At 39.8% G+C, this 22,536-nt stretch overlaps 1 protein-coding gene and 1 long non-coding RNA gene across 4 annotated transcripts in view; one reads left to right on the top strand and one right to left on the bottom strand.

Annotated features, from left to right (window-relative positions):
- The window catches only part of LOC115217403 (cyclin-dependent kinase-like 4), a 92,274-nt gene that overhangs the window by 49,769 nt on the left and 19,969 nt on the right, over window positions 1-22,536 (top strand). For 2 of the 3 annotated variants that reach the window (XM_029787090.2, XM_029787093.2), the window contains exons 3-8: window positions 134-255; window positions 1,578-1,650; window positions 6,900-6,990; window positions 11,084-11,284; window positions 12,006-12,088; window positions 18,307-18,363. In XM_029787090.2, the coding sequence (XP_029642950.1) occupies window positions 134-255; window positions 1,578-1,650; window positions 6,900-6,990; window positions 11,084-11,284; window positions 12,006-12,088; window positions 18,307-18,363 (627 nt within the window). The remainder of the gene's footprint in view (window positions 1-133; window positions 256-1,577; window positions 1,651-6,899; window positions 6,991-11,083; window positions 11,285-12,005; window positions 12,089-18,306; window positions 18,364-22,536) is intronic. The other variant, XM_029787091.2, reaches the window with a different exon arrangement.
- LOC118765388 lies at window positions 1,368-21,597 on the bottom strand. The gene is made up of 3 exons (XR_005001244.1): window positions 21,586-21,597; window positions 17,877-17,879; window positions 1,368-1,454 (listed from the first exon to the last, which is right to left on the bottom strand). It is a non-coding gene; the product is annotated as an uncharacterized LOC118765388 (long non-coding RNA).

The following is a 22,536-nucleotide window of genomic DNA, read 5'->3' as shown; positions in this document are numbered from 1 at the left end:
TATCAGATGGGTAGTCATGATGGGTATATTGGGCTTCATATATTTTACCCCAGTGTCACTTTGATGGCATGCACTGCTCTATCACTCAATAATAATAATAATAATAATAATAATAAATGTTTTGTCTTTGCAGCAACTGAAGCACCAAAATTTAGTCAACCTTATTGAAGTTTTCCGAAGAAAGAAACGTCTGCATTTAGTATTTGAATATGTTGATCACACAGTGCTGAATGAGTTAGAGAAAAATCCCCATGGGTTAGTATTTATCAAATTCTATTTTCTTATTTCTTTACTGCCCACAAGGGGCTACACACAGTGGGGACAAACAAGGACAGACAAATGGATTAAGTCGATTATATCGACCCCAGTGCATAACTGGTACTTATTTAATTGACCCTGAAAGGATGAAAGGCAAAGTCGACCTTGGCAGAATTTGAACTCAGAACGTAGCAGCAGACAAAATACCTATTTCTTTACTGCCCACAAGGGGCTACACTCAGAGGGGACAAACAAAGACAGACAAACGGATTAAGTCGATTATATCGACCCCAGTGCGTAACTGGTACTTATTTAATTGACCCTGAAAGGATGAAAGGCAAAGTCGACCTTGGAGGAATTTGAACTCAGAATGTAGCAGCAGATGAAATACTGCTAAGCATTTCACCCGGTGTGCTAACATTTCTGCCAGCTCGCTGCCTTAATAAAATTATATTTTCTGTATATGAAATAATTATGAAAAGTTCAGAAGCTGTTACCTGTGTTGGTCACAAAGAGTTTCTTGAGCCAATAAAAGAGATTTTATGTGGTCAATCAACTTGCTAAAAATAGCAACCAAAGTACCTGAATTCACATTGTACTATCTTAAAAAAAATGAAGGATACATTTAATTCCTTTCAATTTCTCTTGAAAGTTTATAAGTTCTTATGATGCCAACAACATACAATTCTCACAGGTAAGAATAAACTTTCTAAAATGGATAGTGAAACTTGAAGGATTACTTTGGTCTAATGGTAGACAGCCTGTCATGTCTACAAGAGATGTGGGTTCAAGACCCATGGGCAGCCTTCAACTTTTTCTGTACAAAAGGGTTTTTTCAACCTGATATTTACATGCTATAATTTTTGTAGCTTTATATGTCCTTTGAGATCTAGTTTCAAACAAGAGAAATTATGTACATACATGTGTGTGTGTGTGCCTTTACAATCGCATGATAGTCGTAAATGAATGTCCTTGTTTTATAATAAGTGTCACTAATTTCCAGTCTTCCATATTGGGAAATATTACCGTGCTTGGAAACAAATGAAGATTGTTGACAGGAAGGACATTCAGCCATAGAAAATCTGCCTCAACAAATTCTGTTTTTTCCTCACATCAATAGTATAGAAAGAATGTGTTTACATTGTTATTTAACCTACAGTGAGGCTTTATAATATTTAAATTTATTTCAGTTCTTTCTTTTCATTTACACTGTGTTGTATATCCAATTAAGATACTTCCCAACACTAAATAGATACAACATTGTGCGTGATTGTATGTAGAAGTGTATGTATATCTCATACTTATATTCATATTTACAGAGTGGCTGAAAACCAAGTGAAGAAAATCATTTACCAAACATTGAAAGCTGTAAATTTCTGTCATCAACATAAGGTAAGCCACTTAGTTAAACTTAGTGTAAATATACCTTACAGCAGGTTGAATTATCAAGGGTTGGTTCTCACACTGACTCAATGTTGCAAATGTGTTATGTAGAGGGGGGGAGTGCAATTGATAGAACTTTACCCATACTAACATCAAGGAATGGAACTTTTCAGGTGTCAATCTGTGGTCCATGGTCTCTCAAGATATATAGAAGCACAGGTTTCTTTCATAACCCACTTGATACCAACCCACCTGCAACTGCAAGTGAAACTAAACTTATAGAGATTTGATCCTGTGTCATTCTAGAGGTTCCTTTCCTTGTGTACTCTCCATCACCAACACTTTGTAACCCAGCATTCATTCATTCATCATCATCATCATCATCATCACCCCCCCACCCCCCACCATCATCATCATCAGCATCATCAGCATCATCATCATCATCATCATCATTTAACATCCGTCGTCCATGCTGGCTTGAGTTGGACAGTTTGACCAGGGCTGGCAAGCTAGAAGGCTGTACCAGACTCTACCCTGATTTGGCATGGTTTCGGGAGCCGCGAAGACCTGCTTAACTACCACCGGTTTCCCTTACATCAATAATCAGCAAGATGTTCGAAACCATCCTTAAGAAAAGTATGATGCTCCACCTCCAAAACACAGCCTCTATCTCTGATTCCCAACACGGCTTCGTGCCGAAGAGATCATGCTTGACCAACTTACTGGTAATGGAAGAATTGGTGACGCGCATCCTTTGATGATAGTGATGCTGTTGACATCGTTTTATTGGACTTTGCCAAAGCTTTTGACTCGGTAAACCACCGCCTATTACTTGTCAAGCTTCAAGCATATAGTTTCCATCCGGATATTGTACGATGGGTTGGTGCCTTCCTCTCAGATCGCTCCCTCCAAGTCCAAGTTAATGGTTCGCGGTCCGACGTCTCCAGTGCGAGCAGTGGCGTGCCTCAAGGTTCAGTGCTTGGGCCCTTATTGTTCTTAGTCTTCATAAATGACTTGCCCGATGACCTCACGCAACACACCCTTCTATTTGCTGACAATGTCAAACTGGTCGCTCCTCGCGGTGATATAGAGGATCTTCGTCGATGCCTCCACCAAATTTGAAGGTGGTCTAATGAATGGGACCTGTGTCTGAACGTGTCAAAGTGCTGTCATCTGCCTGTTGGCTCTCCTCCTGCAACTCAACTTGATTTCGAGCCGGGTCGTCTGCTGCTGGAGAGGACCGATCAGGTAAAGGACCTGGGTATCTTGGTGGATTCCTCCTTTTCGCCTTCGGCCCAGTGCGTCCATGCTGCCAACAAAGCACGTGGAATTCTGTTCTTGATTCGACGGTCATTCGGAATGCTCACAGCAGCCATATTCCTACCACTCTATGTCACGCTGGTGAGACCCATATTGGAGTACGGGATTCAAGCCTCTTCTCCTTATCTCCTCAAAGACATACAGCATCTCGAAAGAGTCCAGAAGCTGGCTACCCGCATGGTTCATGGTCTCAAAAATTTGTCCTACGATGAAAGGCTGAGGACGCTCGACCTTTATTCTCTTGAAAAACGCTGCCGCCGTGGTGATCTCATTCTCGCCCACAACATCATAAGCGGAAAGTGTAACCTCTCGAAAGAGCTGTTCTTCACTCCTGCTCCAGAGCGTCGGCTGCGGGGTCATTCCGAAAAGCTCTACCTGCGACGATTTCATCTCAATCGAAGGAGAGGAGCTTTCTCCGTCCGGGTTGCGGATCCGTGGAACAAGCTGCCAGACGAGATGGTGAAGATGCCGACGACCGCTTTGTTCAAAGCCTCCCTTGACCTCAAGTGGCCTGAACTCTTTACATGAACACCACCCTGTACTTAACACCATGTCCCCCTACATGGCCTTGCTATTTGCTTTTGAGCCAAATTAACTAACTAACTAACTAACTACAGCTGGATGCCCTTCCTGATGCCAACCACTCTGAGTGCCACCATACACATCTGTAATATCATTGCACTCATCTTTCTTGCACACGTTGACTGATATTCAGTACCTAGCTGCTCTCTCAGAACAGTTTTGCTGTGTCTTTATATACAGGTACATCTCATCTCATCTTCTTTGCCCACTTATTCCTGAAAAGGTCATGGGGGAAGAGTCCTCAAGCACGCCTTCCACCAGGTCCTGTCAGAAACAGGGCAATTGTCTTCAATTGATCCAGCTGAGTCTAAGCATGACCAACTGAACTTATAACTATTATCCAATAATCTTGCTTGTGATCAATCCCTGAGCCTCCTGATGGTTGGTTTTGCTCATAAAACCTTTACAACAATTTTTTCCTGGGACTTTCTTCCCACATGTCCATAGTTTTGGAGCCATGATCTCTCAACTGTGAGAAGTCACAGCTCTACCAAGAGTGCCTCTCTGATTTTCAAGTTACACACTCTATCGAGTAACATTACTCTAGCTCCCAGTTAGCCTTCCTTTGATATTGCTGCACCTCTTATGTGTTAGCCTTCCTTTGATATTGCTGCAACTTATAAAATTCTTCATTACTTTCAAAATTAGTTGAAACAAAGCCAATATATTTCAAGAGAAATATGGTAACAAAGGAGTTCAAATTTCTGACCCTGAGCCAATATTAGATGCCCTCCTCCTCCTCCTCTTCCACGTCATTGTCATCGTCATCATCATCATCATCATCATCCACAGCAGTAGTAGTAATAGTAGTCAGTGACACTATCGCTAGAATGTCAGACAAAATGCCTTGCAATATTTAGTTTTAGCCATTTTCCATTCCAAGTTCAAATCCTAATAATGTTGACTTTGATTTTCTTCCTTTTCAACTAAAAGCAAAAATGAAGTACCGCTCAAGTATTGAATTCAATTACTATTTCCCTCTTTGTATTCCCCCAACAAAAAAAAATATCTTTGTCCTTGTATCAAAGTTAGTGGAAGCACATGGCTTAATGGTTAGGGTGTTAGACTCATGATCGTAAGATTGTGGTTTCAATTCCTGGACTGAGCATTGTGTTCTTGAGCAAAACACCTCATTTCACTTTGCTCCAGTCTACACAGCTGGCAAAATGAATAACCCTTCAAAGGACCGGCTTCCCATCCAGGTGGGGAATATATACACCATTGAAACTGGGAAACTGGGGCCTGGCTTGAGAAGGAAACATTTATTATTTTTTTTATGAGTCAAAGTTGGACATATTTATTATTATTGTTTTTGTTTTAATTCAACTCTCCACCCAACTTCCTCACTCTCTATACAACACCTCACTCTCCAGTCAACACCCTTGCTCTCCACTCAACACCTCTCTTCATCCAACACGTCACTTTCCACTTAACAACTTGATTCTTGATCCAACTCCCTTACTCTGCAATAAAAAGTTTGATCATATTTCTAATTCACACACACACACACATTGGATTAGACACACACATCATCACCACAACCACCATCAAGTGACCACTGGTCAAGCAACCTGTTTCTTTTTCTCACTCCTCCACGCATACTTACACTCACACTTGTGTACATACAAACATACACAAGTCACACTCACTTACACACACACACACACACATACATACACACACACGTGCACGCACACACACACATACACACACATGCGCATATGTATGCGTGTGTGTCTTGCAAGCAACATGGCAATTTCACTAGTACTGGCACCACATAAAGTTCCACCCAACTTGGTAAAGTGGTTGTCATTAGGAAGGACACCTAACCAAAGAAAGCATGCCAAAGCAGACATTGGAAGTCAACATGGTCCTCATGATCATCGGATCCTGTAAACCCATCCAACCCATGCTAGCACGGAAGACAGATATTAGATGATGATGACAATAAATATGTGTGCAAAGGTGGTGAGCTGGCAGAAATGGTAGAACACCAGGCAAAATGCTTGGTGGTATTTCGTCTGTCTTTCGTCTGCCGCTACGTTCTGAGTTAAAATTCCACCGAGGTCAACTTTGGCTTTCATCCTTTCGGGGTCAATTAAATAAGTAAAAGTTATGCACTGGGGTCGATGTAATCGACTTAATCCCTTTGCCTGTCCTTGTCTGTCCCCTCTATGTTTAGCCCCTTGTGGGTAATAAAGAAATAAGAAACATTAGAAAGCCAGGTGAAATGCTTGGCAGTATTTCGTCTGTCCTTACATTCTGAGTTCAAATTCCATCGAGGTCGACTTTGCCTTACATCCTTTCAAGGTCGATAAATTAAGTAGCAGTTGTATTCTGGGGTCGATCTAATCGACTGGCCCCCTCCCCAAAAATTTCAGGCTTTGGGCCTAGAGTAGAAAAGATTAACTATAAGTACCTGTGTGTGTGTTTGTGTGTTATCCATGTATACATACACATAGCAGAACTCATTACACTCATGTACACCCCCTACTATGAGGACATTTAACATGCTACAAATAGCAGTCAAATCTCCTTCAGACCTAACTCAAAAACAAATCCTAGAGACACTATTTTATGCTAAAAATGAAGATGGAATGCTCACAGTTGGAACACATTTGATTATAGAGCCACTCAATCAAGCTGATCAATAACTAAGTATCAATACTACCACTGCTACTGACAGCAATGACATTGATGATAGTATTGTTTCTTGATTATTGATTCTCATCACCATTGTATTGGCAAATAAATTCATCAACATGAACTATCAAGGAAGCCCTTACGTAACAATTTGACCTCCTAGAAATTGCAACCAAATTTCTCTCAAAATCATGCCATGTATTATCAACAAAATAGTATGGTGAATAATGTGGTTCTGAGAAGCTTGCACATTGAAAAAAAAATATGATGGAATGGTCATGGCTGGAACACCTTTGATCACAGATCTGCTTGATTACTGCAGAGGTAGATGAACTTGGGTAGTATAATAACAATTTAAGGCGGCGAGCTGGTAGAAACGTTGGCACGCCGGGCGAAATGCTTAACAGTATTTCGTCTGTTTTGACGTTCTGAGTTCAAATTCCGCCGAGGTCGACTTTGCCTTTCATCCTTTCGGGGTTGATTAAATAAGTACCAGTTATGCACTGGGGTCGATGTAATCGACTTAATCCGTTTGTCTGTCCTTGTTTGTCCCCTCTGTGTTTAGCCCCTTGTGGGTAGTAAAGAAATAGGTATAATAACAATTGCAACATCAATATCTCCTCCCCCCACCAGCACCACCGCCACAACCACACACCATCCCAAATCTAACCTGTTCTCATTGTCTCCTTGTTTTTTCCCACCTTTCGTGTTAGTGCATCCACCGAGATGTGAAACCGGAAAATATATTGGTCAACAAACAAGGACATGTGAAACTATGTGACTTTGGATTTGCCAGAGTTCTTAGTGAGTAGCTGTTGCCAATGGCAACTCATTTTTTTCCATTTCTCTTTATTTATTTATTGAATCTGTAAACAAATAACCCACCACCACCACCACCACCACCACCACCAAATACACAAACATACAGCACACATCCACATACACTTTTTGTAAACTATTCTTGTACCTTATCCACTCCTTTGTGGAATGGCAGAATTGTTAAAGTGTCAGAAAAAAATTCCTTGTGGTATTTCATCAAGCACTTTATGTTTTGACTCCGAATCCTGCTGAGGTCAACTTTCATCTTCTGGGGGTCAATAAAATAAAGTAGCTGTCAAGTACTGGGGTTAATATTATCTACTAACACCCACCCCTCAAAATTGCTAACTTTAAGCCTAAATCAAAAATTACTATGAATTGAAAACTATTATTATTATTATATTATTATTATTATTATTATTATTATTATTATTATTGAGTGAGAGAGCAGTGCATGCCATCAAAGTGACACTGGGGTAAAATATATGAAGCCCAATATACCCATCATGACTACCCATCTGATAAGGGTACACCAGGCACTAGCATCACAACTATATGTGCGAGACATGGTGATCTCATATCAAAATAAACAGCACATGACCTTGCAGGTGGGGCCCAGTTAGAATTTTCTTCTGGTCGAGTAACCCATCCCGCTCAAAAGGTCCCTGAATAATGGTTGTCGAACAAAACACCCATGTCTCCAGAGGTGAATTATTCAAACCCCAAAGAATCCCTCTCAATACATGGCTATGATGCTCCCCCACTACTTCTGCTCGTGATTAGAGATGCACATATCATCAGTCACTAAGGGACATGCTCAACTGCTTAAGGTCAAACAACTGACAAGCAAATCTGTGGTATTGAGCAGAATATTTGCTGTAGCCCATCTTTTATACCAAGACAAAACATGTACATGATAACACTTCCAATCAGTTAAGATCAGCAGCCATGAGAGCCATTGCCTAGTATTGCATCAGGGCACTTATTATTATTATCATTATTATTTATTATTATTATTATTATTATTATTATTATTATTACTAAGACAATGAAGTGGCAGAGTCATTAGTATGCTAGACAAAATGCTTAGTGGCATTACATCTGTTCTGAACTCAAAGTCCGCTGAGATCAACTTGCTTTTCATCTTTTTGGTGTTGATGAAATAAGTATCAGTCAAACACTAAGATCAATGTAATTAAGTATCCTCCTCTCCCACAATTTCAAGCCTTCTGCCTATTATAGAAAAGCTTATTATTATAATAATAATAATAATAATTAAGGTGGCGAGGTGGCAGAATTGTTAGCACACTGGGCAAAATGCTTCACATTCTGAGTTCAAATCTACCAATGTTGACTTTGCCTTTCATTCTTTTGGGGTCAATAAAATAAGTACCAATTGAGCACTGAGGTCAATGTAATTAACTTACCCCATCGCCTGAAGTTGATGGCTTTATGCCAAAATTTGAAACCATTATTATTATTTATAGTAGTAGTATGATTACCAAGAGTGGCTGTGTGGTAAGTAGCTTGCTTACCAACCACGTGGTGCCGGGTTCATTCCCACTGTGTGGCACCTTGGGCTGACTAAAGCATTGTGAGTGGATTTGGTAGACAGAAACTGAAGGAAGCCTGTCGCATATATGTATATATATATATGTATGTGTGTGTATATGTTTGTGTGCCTGTGTTTGTCCCCACAACATCGCTTGACAACTGATGCTGGTGTGTTTACGTCCCCGTAGCTTAATAGTTTGGCAAAAAAGACTGATAGAATAAGTACTAGGCTTACAAAGAATAAGTCCTGGGGTCAATTTGCTCGACTAAAGGTGGTGCTCCAGCATGGCCACATTCAAATGACTGAAACAAGTAAAAGAGTAAAACAGTAAGTTTGTAGCATAAAGCTAGGAGTACCCACTGTTTTCCCTTCCATTCTCATGTATGTTTGTTTGTTTGGGAATTTTTTTGATTTTTCTGGTTTTGGTTTGTTTTTTTTTAATAGACCTAATGACCTGCAAATAAAGTTCAGAATGGAAATCAGCGTGCATCAATCTCGTTAGCATGTAACGAGCTGCAAATGTCATGCAAATGCCATGCATTGCATACAGCCCCCTTCCTCCTAGTCCAACTAATTCATTTAAAATTTTTCATAAACTAGACTTCATATTCAATCAATTAGTTGAAATAATTAGTTGATATGTAAATAGAAATATGACATTCTATTGTAAAAGTGTTAAATATTTTCATAATGCTACCAATTAACAAAGTCATAATTAAAATGGCCCTGAAGACCAATTAAAACTACATTCAACAATGATAGTGGCTAATTCTATGAACATTTTTCAAACAATAACAGACTGCTGAAGTTCTTTCTTTTCTTCTTCCTTTCTTTTCCTTATTCTTTATTTATTCTTTTTTTTTTCTGTTTTTAATCATTTTTATTCATTGGTTTTTTTCTTTTCTATTTTCTTTCTTTAATTCTTTTATTCTTTCTTTCTTTAATTTTTTAATTCTTTCTTTCTTTTATATATTTATTATTCTTTCATTTAATATTTATTCTTCTTTCTTTTTTACATTCTTTCTGATTTCTTTTTCATTTTTTTATTCTTTCTTTTTCATCTTTCATTATTTCTTTCTTCTTTCATTCTTTAGTTATTTCTTTCTGTTTTCTTTATTCATTCTCTATTCTTTCTTCCTTCCTTTCTTTCTTTTTCTTCCATCATTCCTTTCTTTCTCACTACTTTCTTTCTTATTTTACTTTGTCTCAGCCAGCACATTTAAAAGCCATACTGAAGCACAGAATATTTCAATAAATTTTTTAAAATAAATTTGAGAGGGGACAAAGCTGTTAGCAAAATAACCATAACGTAATTTACATTCATTTTAAGGGTAAAGCTCCCTTGCCTCAGCCCCTAGAAAATTCTCCAAGGCACAAGTCCAAGCAAGCTTGTTTATGAAAGACAAGCAGCCACCCATGCATACCAGCCTCCGCTCTCCATGCCACCAATGTTGAATAATTATAGCTATACCATTCTGCAAGACTAGCCTGAGTTTAAATATTCTATTGTACACCCTCACTACCTCTATGACTGCCCATTTCTCTGCAAGAAGTATGCCCACACCCCTATTCCATCACTATCACCTTCCTAGAAGAGTTTATATCTATATGCTCTCCCTGTGAGGACTCTGGCTGAAGCTCCTCTCCATCTTACCTCTTGTATGCAGCATACATCAACATGTCTCCATTTAAGCATCTCTACAATCTCGCTAGACCTACATTTCAATGTGCCTACATTTGCAGTACTAACTCTGAAAACTGGGATAGAGATATGGGAGGTAACACAGGAAGGAGAGATGTTATTCAGCACCTGAAAGGTTGGTCGTTGCCTCTACTGGTGGTGGGGGGGGGGTAAGTGTTTGGGGTGTTGTAAATATAAGCATCAATATAAGCATTATGAGCGCTGTGGGTGTAAGCATTATTGATACCACAGATATAAATGTAAAAGAAAAAAAAGAAAGAGAGAGGAGGGTAAGCGGGCTGCTGTGTCTGTGTTTGTCCTCACACCATTGTTTGACAACTGATGTTGGTGTGTTTACATCCCCAAAACTTAGTGGCTCAGCAAAAGAGACCAATAGAATAAGCACTAGGCTTACAAAGAATAAGTCCTGGGGTAAATTTCTTTGACTAAAGGCAGTGCACAGCAACGCTACAGTCAAATGACTAAAACAAGTAAAAAAATAAAAGTATATGTGTGCATGTGTAAATATATATATATATATATGATGGCCTTTCACACAGTTTCTATCTTCGAAATTCACTCACAAGAAATTGATTGACTTTGGGCAAGTGTCTTCTCTCCCCCAAGCCAACTTATGCCTTGTAAGTGAATCAGGTAGATGAAAGCTGTTTGGAAGTTCATCAAAAACTATGACCTTTCCTGTATACACTAAATTTTATACAGGTGGTCAAATATACAAGAAAACAAAATAAAAAAAAAGATGTGACTTTTCAATGCAAAAATGAAAATAAATGAAATTGTTTTTCTTTATTTTAGACCCTTTTAATTTTATTTTATCTCAGCAGGTCCTGGAGATGAATATACTGACTATGTAGCAACCCGATGGTACCGTGGACCAGAGCTTTTGGTTGGTGACACACAATATGGACCTCCAGTCGATGTTTGGGCCATTGGTTGTGTTTTTGCTGAACTTCTGACTGGACAAGCTCTTTGGCCAGGATTTTCAGATGTTGACCAGTTGTACCTGATTAAGAAAACTTTAGGTAATTCTCACATTTCTGTCCCTCGTGTTGTTTAGCAGCAGTTCTATTATGAAATAATATATGATATAATATGATATATATTTATGTGTGTGTGTCTATGTTTGTAAGACAATACCTGAACTTAAAAGACATATGCTAGTTCACAAAAAAATTCCTTCAGAATCAGATTCCAAAGTTATAGAAGAAACTTGTAGAATATCTGTCACTTGTGTTTTAAACCCTGTCAGTCAGCAGCTGGTCTTAAAAGTCATCTAAGGACTCATCAACGGAGAGATTGTGTTGTGTGATGGGATGTAGTGTGTGCATTGATGGGACAGCTATCATCTGTCAAGATGAAGCAACCATCATCAATTATATATATATATATATTTAATATTGCCAGGCAAAGTGTTTAGTGGCATTTCACGTGTATAAATATTCTGAGTTCAAATTCCACCAAGATCAACTTTGCCTTTCATCCTTTCGCAATTATTATTAGTAGTAGTGGGGGGGGGGGGGGGGGATAGTAGTAAACATACTTTTTTTTTTCCATACAGTTTAGTTTAAAAAATTACTTATATTCAGTCAAATATTGTAAGCATGGTAAGAGGGAAAGGAGGTTATTATGAGATCCTATAATTCCTGTCTGTCACCATGCCATCCTGGTAATGACCAAAACCCAGTCTTGCTTCTATGCTTCATAACTGGTTCACCTGTTCCTATGCTTTTTTCTTTTCCTCAGGTGACCTGATTCCTCGACATAAAGAAATCTTCAGTAATAACAGCTTTTTCAAGGGTTCTTGCATACCGGAACCAGACCAAGTTGTAAGTGGCACACAACTACTTTTCTTTTTATGTCTGCACTGATTGCGATTATGTTTTGGTTTTTAATAAATCAGATGAGGTGGGGAGGGAAGGGAAAAGGTAAGGGGAGAGGGTTCGATATGAGAAGAAGGGGTGGGGAGAAAAGGAGACAAGAATGGGGGTGAAGGAGGAGGAGGAGGAGGATGGGGAAGAATAGAAACAAGGGAGTAAAAAGGGAGAGAAAAATGAGGAGGCTATAGTAGAAGACACTTGCCTAAGGTGCCATGCTGTATGACTGAACCTGAAACCACATGGTTGGAAAGCAAGCTTCTTACCACACAGCCATACCTGCACCTCATCATCATCATCATCATCATCATCATCATCATCATTTAGCATCTGCTTTCCTTGCTGGCATGGGTTAGATGGTTTGATTGAAACAGGTAAACTGGAGGGCTGTACCAGGTTCCACTCTGGTTTGGCATGGTTTCTATGGCTGGTTGCCTTTCCTAATGCTAACCACTCCAAGTGCGTCATGGGTGCTTTTTTATGTTACCAGCACAAGTGCCATTTACGTGACACTGGCATCAGTCACAACTATGATTTCACTTGGTTTACTCTTTTACTTGTTTCAGTCATTTGACTGTAGCCATGCTGGAGCACTGCCTTTTTAATCGAGCAAATCGACCCCAGGAATTATTCTTTGTAAGCCTAGTACTTATTATATCGGTCTCTTTTTGCCGAACTGCTAAGTTATAGGGACGTAAACACACCAGCATCAGTTGTCAAGCAATGTTGTGGGGACAAACACAGACACACAAACATATATACACACACACACATACATATATATATATATATATATATATATATATAATATATACGACGGGCTTCTTTCAGTTTCCATCTACCAAATCCACTCACAAGGCTTTGGTCGGGCTGAGGCTTTAGTAGAAGACACTTGCCCAAGGTGCCACACAGTGGGACTGAACCCGGAACCATGTGGTTGGTAAGCAAGCTACTTACCACACAGCCATATATATATATATATATACTCATTTACTCTCTTTTTTACTCTTTTACCTGTTTCAGTCATTTGACTGCGGCCATGCTGGAGCACCGCCTTTAATCGAGCAACTCGACCCCGGGACTTGTTCTTTTGTAAGCCCAGTACTTATTCTATCAGTCTCTTTTGCCGAACTGCTGAGTTACGGGGTCATAAACACACCAGCATCGGTTGTCAAGCAATGCTAGGGGGACAAACACAGACACACAAACACACACATACATATATATACATATATACGACGGGCTTCTTTCAGTTTCCGTCTACCAAATCCATTCACAAGGCTTTGGTCAGCCCAAGGCTATAGTAAAAGACACTTGCCCAAGGTGCCATGCAGTGGGACTGAACCCGGAACCATGTGATTGGTAAGCAAGCTACTTACCATACAGCCATTCCTACGCCTATATTACTCTCTTTTACTTGTTTCAGTCATTTGACTGCGGCCATGCTGGAGCACTGCCTTTAGTCGAGCAAATCGACCCCGGAACTTATTCTTTGTAAGCCCAGTACTTATTCTATCGGTCTCTTATGCCGAACAGCTAAGTTACGGGGACGTAAACACACCAGCATCGGTTGTCAAGCAATGCTAGGGGGACAAACACAGACACACAAACATACATATATACATATATACGATGGGCTTCTTTCAGTTTCTGTCTACCAAATCCACTCACAAGGCATTGGTCAGCCCGGGGCTATAGCAGAAGACACTTGCCCAAGATGCCACGCAGTGGGACTGAACCCGGAACCATGTGGTTGGTTAACAGGCTACTTACCACACAGCCACTCCTGCACCTATATTATATTATTTTATTTTATTTTATATTTTTTCAAGATGTGTGGTGACTGACTTTGAAGTTTTGGCCTGTTATTCTTCATATGACTGTCTGATGAAGGCTAACTGATTGAAACATTGCAGTCACTGTACATACTCTACAAAGAAGTACTGAATAATCCTTCAGTTTAACTCAGAAACTGCTTTTAATATAACTCAAAATATAAACATATGTATGTATGTATGCGTGTATGTGTGTGTGTGTGTATGAGTGTGTATGTATGAGTGTGTATGTATGAGTGTGTGTGTGTGTGCATGTAGATAGATGGATAGACAAACAGACAGACAGAGAGGGGAAATGCCAAAGATATATAATCCTAAAGAAAACACTCTCGTACTTAGTCCTCTTATCTCAACTTAGCAATACAAGATATGTTTATTTCTCTTTTCTTAAAGAAACAATAGGCACTTCACTGCTCTGCACACACACACACACACACACATATATATATATATATATATATATATATATATATATATATATATATATATATATATACACACACACACATGTATATGTATATATATACACATACATACAATGCACACATTTCTACATACTCACACACATACCTCTGTATACATGCATATGACACACAGCTTTAGATGCATATAAACACTCACACACACACACACACTTGTAACACACACACACACTTGAAACACACACACACACATTCAAACTTCTTCATACATACTTCTTATACAAACACCTCTACATATATACACACAACACACTCCTCTACATACATACTCACAACATGCACACACACACACACACATACTGGACCCTTCACCCAATTTCTTCCTCAAGACACCCTCACTGTCTATCATCATTCTAACTCCAGCTCACCCTTGATACCACTTATTTCTATTACCACCAGAAACCATTGCACTTGTTACCCAACCTTTACTCTTTTACTTGTTTCAGTCATTTGACCGCGGCCATGGTGGAGATCCACCTTTAATCGAGCAACTGGACCCCGGGACTTATTCTTTGTAAGCCCAGTACTTATTCTATCGGTCTCTTTTTGCTGAACCACTAAGTGACGGGGACATAAACACACCAGCATTGGTTGTCAAGCAATGCTAGGGGGACAAACACACACACATGCATATATACGACGGGCTTCTTTCAGTTTCCACCTACCAAATCCACTCACAAGGCTTTGGTCAGCCCGAGGCTATAGTAGAAGACGCTTGCCCAAGGTGCCACGCAGTGGGACTGAACCCGGAACCATGTGGTTGGTAAGCAAGCTACTTACCACACAGCCACTCCTGCACCTTCATCCATTAATACTGTTTTCTCCACCCACATTTTACACTGATCACACATTCTCCACTCCTGTAACTTACCCAACCATGTGTCAACTCCCCTTTCTCTCTCTCTGTGTTTCCTCCTTTCTGCACTGTCGGATATCTCCGCCACCCTACCTATTTCTTCCAATTCATGCTTAATTGATCATCACCTACACTCTTTATTCACCATTCCCTACACCTACCCTTCAACTCATCCAAATCTTTACAGTTGTCACCCACCTCCCCTCTCCTCTCCCACTCCCCCATATACTCTTATTTCTTTACTGCCCACGAGGGGCTACACACAGAGGGGACAAACAAGGATAGACAAACGGATTAAGTCGATTTTATCAACCCCAGTGCGTAACTGGTACTTAATTTATCAACCCCAAAAGGATAAAAGGCAAAGTCGACCTTGACAGAACATAGCAGCAGACAAAATACCTATTTCTTTACTGCCCACAAGGGGCTAGACACAGAGGGGACAAACAAGGACAGACAAACAGATTAAGTCGATTACATTGACCCCAGTGCGTAACTGGTACTTAATTTGTCGACCCCGAAAGGATGAAAGGCAAAGTTGACCTCAGCGGAATTTGAACTCAGAACGTAACAGCAGACAAAATACCGCTAAGCATTTCGCCCGGTGTGCTAACATTTCTGCCAGCTCACTGCCTTACACTTTTGCAACCTCCATCCACCCGCAATCCTTGTTCCTCTCCACCACCACCACTACCCCGCACATTTTTACCCACTCCACACCATGAGGATCTGCCCTGATATCTCATCACAATTCTTATTTTTTCCACTTCCACCCAATCACTCCCACTCTTTCTTCTAAAAAAATATAAGCTGCTCCTCCACAACAAGAAACCTGCTCTGCTCTGGTCCCTACTCTCAAACTTTAACCTCTCCTCATCGCTGTTTAACGTCTGCTCTCCATGCTGGCATGGGTTTGAGAATTCGACATGACGCTGGCTAGCAAGGAGTTGTCCTGGACTCCAACTATCTGTTGTGATATGGTTTCTACAACTTGATGCTCTTCTTAATGCCAACCACTTAACATGTATGCTGGGTGCTTTTTACATGTTACTGTCATGGGTGTGTTTATGCAGCAGTGACACAGGTGCATTAATGCAGCACCAGCACCACGGATGCTTTTTAAGTGGCACCAGTATCTGAAAGGACAAAGTGGGGAGTGGGGGTATGGCAGCAGTAATAGTGAAGATGGGATAGAAGTAGGAGTACTGGTGGTGGCGGCGGCGGTGGTTGTGATGGTGGAGGAGGAGGGGGGCTGGTGGTGATGGTGGTGGAGGTGGTGGTGCTGCTGCTGCTGGAGGTGGTGATGGTAGTGGTGATGGTGGTGGTGGTGGCAATTTTACTTAGCATGTCTAATCAAGTACAGCAAATCATCGCCACATCTCCCAGTCTCTTGTCATTTCCTCAGTGAGGTCCAGCATCCAAAGATCCTTTCTCACTACTTCATACCACATCTTCCTGGTGGGTCTACCCCTTCAGCAGGTATTTTCCACAATAAGAGCTTAGCCCTTCTTTATGCAGTTTTCCTCATCCATATGCTGCCCCCCATGGTTTGCGAATCTTGCAAGCTGTAGTAGTGTTGGTAACATGCAAAAAGTACTCAATACATGCTGTAAAGTGATTAACATAAGGAAGGGCATCCAGCTGTAGAAACCATGTAGAAATCATGCTGAAGCTACCAATGAAGCGCAATGCAGCCCCTGGACCTATCAGATCATGCCAAATAGTCTAACCTGCCAACCAGCATGAAACATAGATACTAAATGGTGGTGGTGGTGGTGGTTTTGGTGGCAGTGTTGGTGGTGGTTATGATGATTTTGTTCTACTTTAAGTATTATAAATTATACCTCCCTCTCTCTCTGTATTTATCTATCTATCTATCTCTGACTTCCTGTTTCTCTCCCCTGCCAATACCCATCTTGGGGTAGGGGACTAGACTTAAGAAAAACAGTTTACTTCATGTTATGTTAGGGTGAGAGGTAGTGGGGTTTTATATGTCGGGAGGGGGGATATGGCAGCAATAGTTGTGAGGATGGGATAGAAGTATGGGTACTGGTGGGGGTGGGGGTGGCAGCGGCAGTGGTAGTGGAGGTGGTGTGTATGCATGTAGGCAGGTGGGTGGTTTGGTGATGACAATGGTAAGGGCTTTGTTTGTAGTGGTGATAGTTTGAACCATATTCTGACAGTGTTCAGTAGGGTCACTTCTCTCTCTCTCTCTCTCTCGCTATCTATCTATCTATCTACCTATCTATCTCTTTCTTGGCCTGGTCTGGGCTGGTTTAAACCAGCTAGAGCTGTTTCCAAGCAACCATGAGATATGTAGGTTAATTGTTTCTTTTATTAATTAGTGGGGGTGAAGGAAGGGCTGCTCACACTATTGACTTTTGTAGATTGTAGAGGTCAACACAGTTCAGTTTAAACATCTGGAGGTCAACACCTGTAGCATAAACATGGCTGAAGGTTTATGTGGACACACAGCCTGCTAGAAATAGCAACCAAATCTTCAACTCACACCCTATCATCTTAAAGAATAAAAGGACAGATTAGATAGGGTAGTCCTAGATAGACACTGACTGAAAGAGACAAAATAATTTGATCATGGCTGCAGCCCTGGATTATTAAGCAAAATAAACACGTGTTTAAGGCATCAAGGGAAGGAGGAGGGCACTTCAGAAATGGTAAATGGCTTATGGCACAAAAGAAATCACTTTAAATTTACTAAAATAATATTTGGCAGGCCTTTATTTCTACTAAGTATAGATGCAATTGTGTTACCTAAGATTAATTGTGAGGATCTGATCAAAGACTTTGCAATTCAAAAAAGTAGGAGGAAACTTTTCAAATGTAAATAAAGTAGAGAAATACAAAAATAAACATTATTTTCCCTCTGAAGGGAATGTTTCAGACTTCCATCTTACTAATATTATATGACCAATTTATTTCATTTGTTTGTTCGTATTTCCATTATATTTTATGCTTTTGCACAAATTACAATTTCAGGAAACTTTAGAAGACAAAATTCCCTCTATTAGTGCACAAGCACTTGCATTTTTAAAGGTAAGTCACTCCTTTTGCTGTATGGCAGTTTAAGATGTGTGTGTATGCGTGTGTGTGTGTGTGTGTGGGTTTGTGTGTGCATGCACGTGTGATTGAGTGTAAATGTATATGTGCATGTGTGTGTGTTTATGTGTGGTCGGGTGTAAATGTATGTGCATTTGTGTGTGTATTGCATATGTGTGTGTGTGTGTGTGTAAGAGTTCAGTGTTAGTAGAGATTATTGCTTGCAAGGGCTTATGCTTGCTTACAAATGAAAAATTATACTTGCTCATTCATACATGCATATGAACTAATGCAATGTACAGGGTATGATGGATAAATTGTCCCCATGTTATATTTTTAATTTCTTGCATGCACATTGTTTTTTCATTTTGTTGACTACACAGTATAGTAGGGTCAGTTGGGCACCATCTGTGAGAAAGGTAGCACCATGACACAATCCACTCTGCCAGAAATTTAGAAATGACATTCTGTACTGCTTGGCATTTGTGCTGGAAGCTCCGATACAAACATTTCAGAGTGTTAGGTGTTAATCTGAGTCCCCAAAACATGTATCAAGAGTGATAAAAATCAAACATCCAGTCAATATCATGGTGTTCGGAGTGAGCACTAGCAATGGCAACGTTATGCCTCCATTCATCTTTCCACATGGCCTCAGACTCAATATGGAGGCCTACATCAAGTGCCTGGAGGAGGTAGTGTTGCCCTGGGCTAAGAGGGTGCCTGCTAGAAGACCCTATGTCTGGCAACAGCACTCTGCACCATGTCACACAAGCAGGAGAACCCAGCCATGGCTGTCAGACAATTTCTGCGACCACATCACCCTAACATCTGGCCACCTAACTCCCCAGACTGCAACCCCCTTGATTATTATGTGTGGTGCGCAGTTGAGCAAGAGACCAACAAAACTCTTTGTAACACCAAAGATGAATTGAAGACAAGGATTATGGCAGCATTTACCAACTTAAACAAGGAGACTGTCCAGAAGATTTGCAGGTGATTACAAAGACGTCTGGAGGCCATGGTTGAAGCCAATGGCGATTTTATTGAATAAATTTACTCTTTAGTATTTCAAGATATTTTTATATAATTTTGGTAAATATATCTGTTAAAATGAGATGTCAGTGTTATTTTCATTTTTGCATAATTTAGATGACAATATATTCACTGCACCCTATATGTCCATGTGTAGATATGTGTACATTGGCAGATATGAATGACATATGTAAAGAATTGCATGTGTAAAAGACCAACTATAAAAAACAGTCCGAAGTATCTGTATAATTTGTTTTGTTGTGTCAGCCTTTGATGATTTTAAATTCGCTGTTTTATGTTCTTCATAGCTGATGATTTGTTGTGAAAATATGAAGCCCCCCCACCCCCATCTGACAAAAGGTCACAAACTATGATAGATCCTAAAATATTATTTAACTCCAGGTCATCTTTTGGTGAAAGAGATTTAAGCTCAAAGATATTCTGGCTGTGAATATTTTGGTTTCTGTATATCTAGGACCACCTTGTCCAATGTATTCCTTTTAGTTTTAAGATGTTACTTCTTAAACAACTCACCTAGATTTAAGTTTGAGTCTAGCACTAATTAGATAATTATTAACATAAGGGTAGTTTCTCAGTATTTAAGTTGTTGTTGTTGTGTTGTTGTTGTTGTTGTAGTAGTAGTAGTAGTAGTAGTAGTAGTAGTTTAGCTCTTAGCTCTAGGTTAGCCCTGTCTCACTGAATAGACCTATAACTAAAGGCATCTCACCCACAAATATTTTGATTTTTTCTTCTCAACAAGAAACCCTACCCGATACAAAATTCAATGTTTCCTTTTCTAAGACAATAATGTGTAGTTTGAGGGAGATTAGGCTGCTACTTCTAGCAGGCTATCGACGACGGTGTAGAGCTAGGTATTGGTGAAGCTGATACACGTTGTTTGTCTGTATGTGAACATTCGATCCTTTTTGATCCCATTTAAATTTGTGCCAGTCAGAAGTTTCCATGTGGTTTGGTCCGTTTGTATAACACCTAGATCTACCTAAAAACAGATAATTTCCTTCTGTCTGGACCATATTTTTCCTTAATGGCGTTTTGGAGTAACTGTCGTTAGAAGTTCCATACCTCACGACAAAGGAAAAGTTTAGTATTTTTCCTTTCATTTCCCCTCCCCCAAGATATTTGTTTATATATTTATGTACTTCTTATTTCCCCTACCTTTTCTTTTCCCATGAGTGTGGGACTTGAGGAACAGTTGCTCCGCCCGTTCAATGTTAAATCATAGATTTTAGCACGCCGGGCGAAATGCTTAGCGGTATTTCGTCTGCCGTTACGTTCCGAGTTCAAATTCCGCCGAGGTCGACTTTGCCTTTCATCCTTTTCGATTAAATAAGTACCAGTTACGCACTGGGATCGATATAATCGACTTAATCCGTTTGTCTGTCCTTGTTTATCCTCTCTGTGTTTAGCCCCTTGTGGGTAGTAAAGAAATAGGTATTTCGTCTATCTTACATTCTGACTTCAAATGTTGCTGTGGTCGATTTTGCCTTTCATCCTTTAGGTGGGGGCAATGTGATAAACACCAATTAAGCCCGGGGGTCAGTGTAAACGACTACCCGCTCCCTCCAAATTTCAGGCTTTGTGCCTATAGTAGGAATGATTATTAAATCATAGATCAATGTGGCGAGCGAGTAGAACCGTTGGAGCCTTCAGGAACAAAAAAAGTATGCTTTGTGGTATGGCGAGCTAGCAGAATCGTTAGCACATCGGGCGAAATGCTTAGCGGTATTTCGGCTGCCGTTACGTTGTGAGTTCAAATTCCGCCGAGGTCGACTTTGCCTTTCATCCTTTCGGGGTCGATAAATTAAGTACCAGTTAAGCACTGGGATCGATATAATCGACTTAATACCTATGTCTGTCCATGTTTGTCCCCTCTATGTTTAGCCCCTTGTGGGTAATAAAGAAATAGGTATTTATTCCGGTTCTTTATGTTCTGACCGCCGAGGCCAACTTAGCTTTTTATTTCTCTGAGTCGAGAAAATTAAGTATCATTCAAGTGCTGGGGGGGGGGGCATCATATCGACTAATTCCAGCCCCACAAAACTGCTGGGTTTCTTTCTAAATTAGAAACCATTATCAAATTATAGGTCATAATTGAAGACGTCAGGTTCATAGATAGGAAATTAATTGAACGATAACCGGTTAGCTAACTATTTCCATGTTTTAAACTTTATGATATATATAAAGCTTATTCCTGCGAGACTGGCTTCGTTGGGAGTTCTTTCCACATGAATATTCTGCTATAGTCAAGAGGAGATAACTGTGAATTACTAACTGTCCATAACAAAACACAAACTGTATAACGAAAGGTAAATCAATCGGCAAGACACTCCTTGAATAGAAATACATCAGAAATGAAGTAACAACAGACAAGGAACTGACTGATTGCTGACAGATAATCGAAAATAATCACTAGAAATCAAATCAATATTACTGGACCAGATTAGAAGAAATCAATACTCTAACAGTAACAAAACAATGAAAGAGTAAAAATATTACAAAAGATTTATATTACGTTGGTGTTTTGTTGTTTTTTTATGTGTTTTTTTTTTATCAGAGCTCTTCGTTAGATATATATGTATCTCTGAAATGCTATGTATTGTTTTTCTTCGTGGTAATCTAATATACTTTTCAAAATTATTTTATTTTGCTTTCAAAGAAAGCAGTTTCGTTTTATGTGTGTAAACGACGCATTAAGGGGCAGATAACTCTACTGGACAAACTTTTGGAAACCTTTTTTTTTTGTTTTGTTATTTTGTGCTTTTACCACAGTGGATACATACTGGATCTCCCGGGTCGGAATGATCTTCGTATAATAATTTCTGTTTTCGTGTCATTCTTGATTGACCCGATCAAGATAAATTTTGATCCTTTCACCCACACGATTTTCACTAAGAAAAAAAAATAATAACTCGGATTTTTTTGCGAGGAATCAAGTACCCTGACCCCCTAATATGCTGCAAATCCCTTATTTTTGTTCGGAAAAAAGGGGGAGACCAGACCCTCCTCCATATCCCGGAATTATTGGAATTTTTTTTTTTCGTTGAATGAATTCCCGTGACCTCCTAGTATGCTACAAAACCCGTTTACGGGGGTGGTCTGGAAAACGAAATGAGGTGG

The sequence above is a fragment of the Octopus sinensis genome, linkage group LG11 (genome assembly GCF_006345805.1).
Source record: "Octopus sinensis linkage group LG11, ASM634580v1, whole genome shotgun sequence".
Classification (NCBI taxonomy): domain Eukaryota; kingdom Metazoa; phylum Mollusca; class Cephalopoda; order Octopoda; family Octopodidae; genus Octopus; species Octopus sinensis.
The sequence above is the reverse complement of the archived record's forward strand: the minus strand, read 5'-3'. Positions and strand labels throughout refer to the sequence as shown.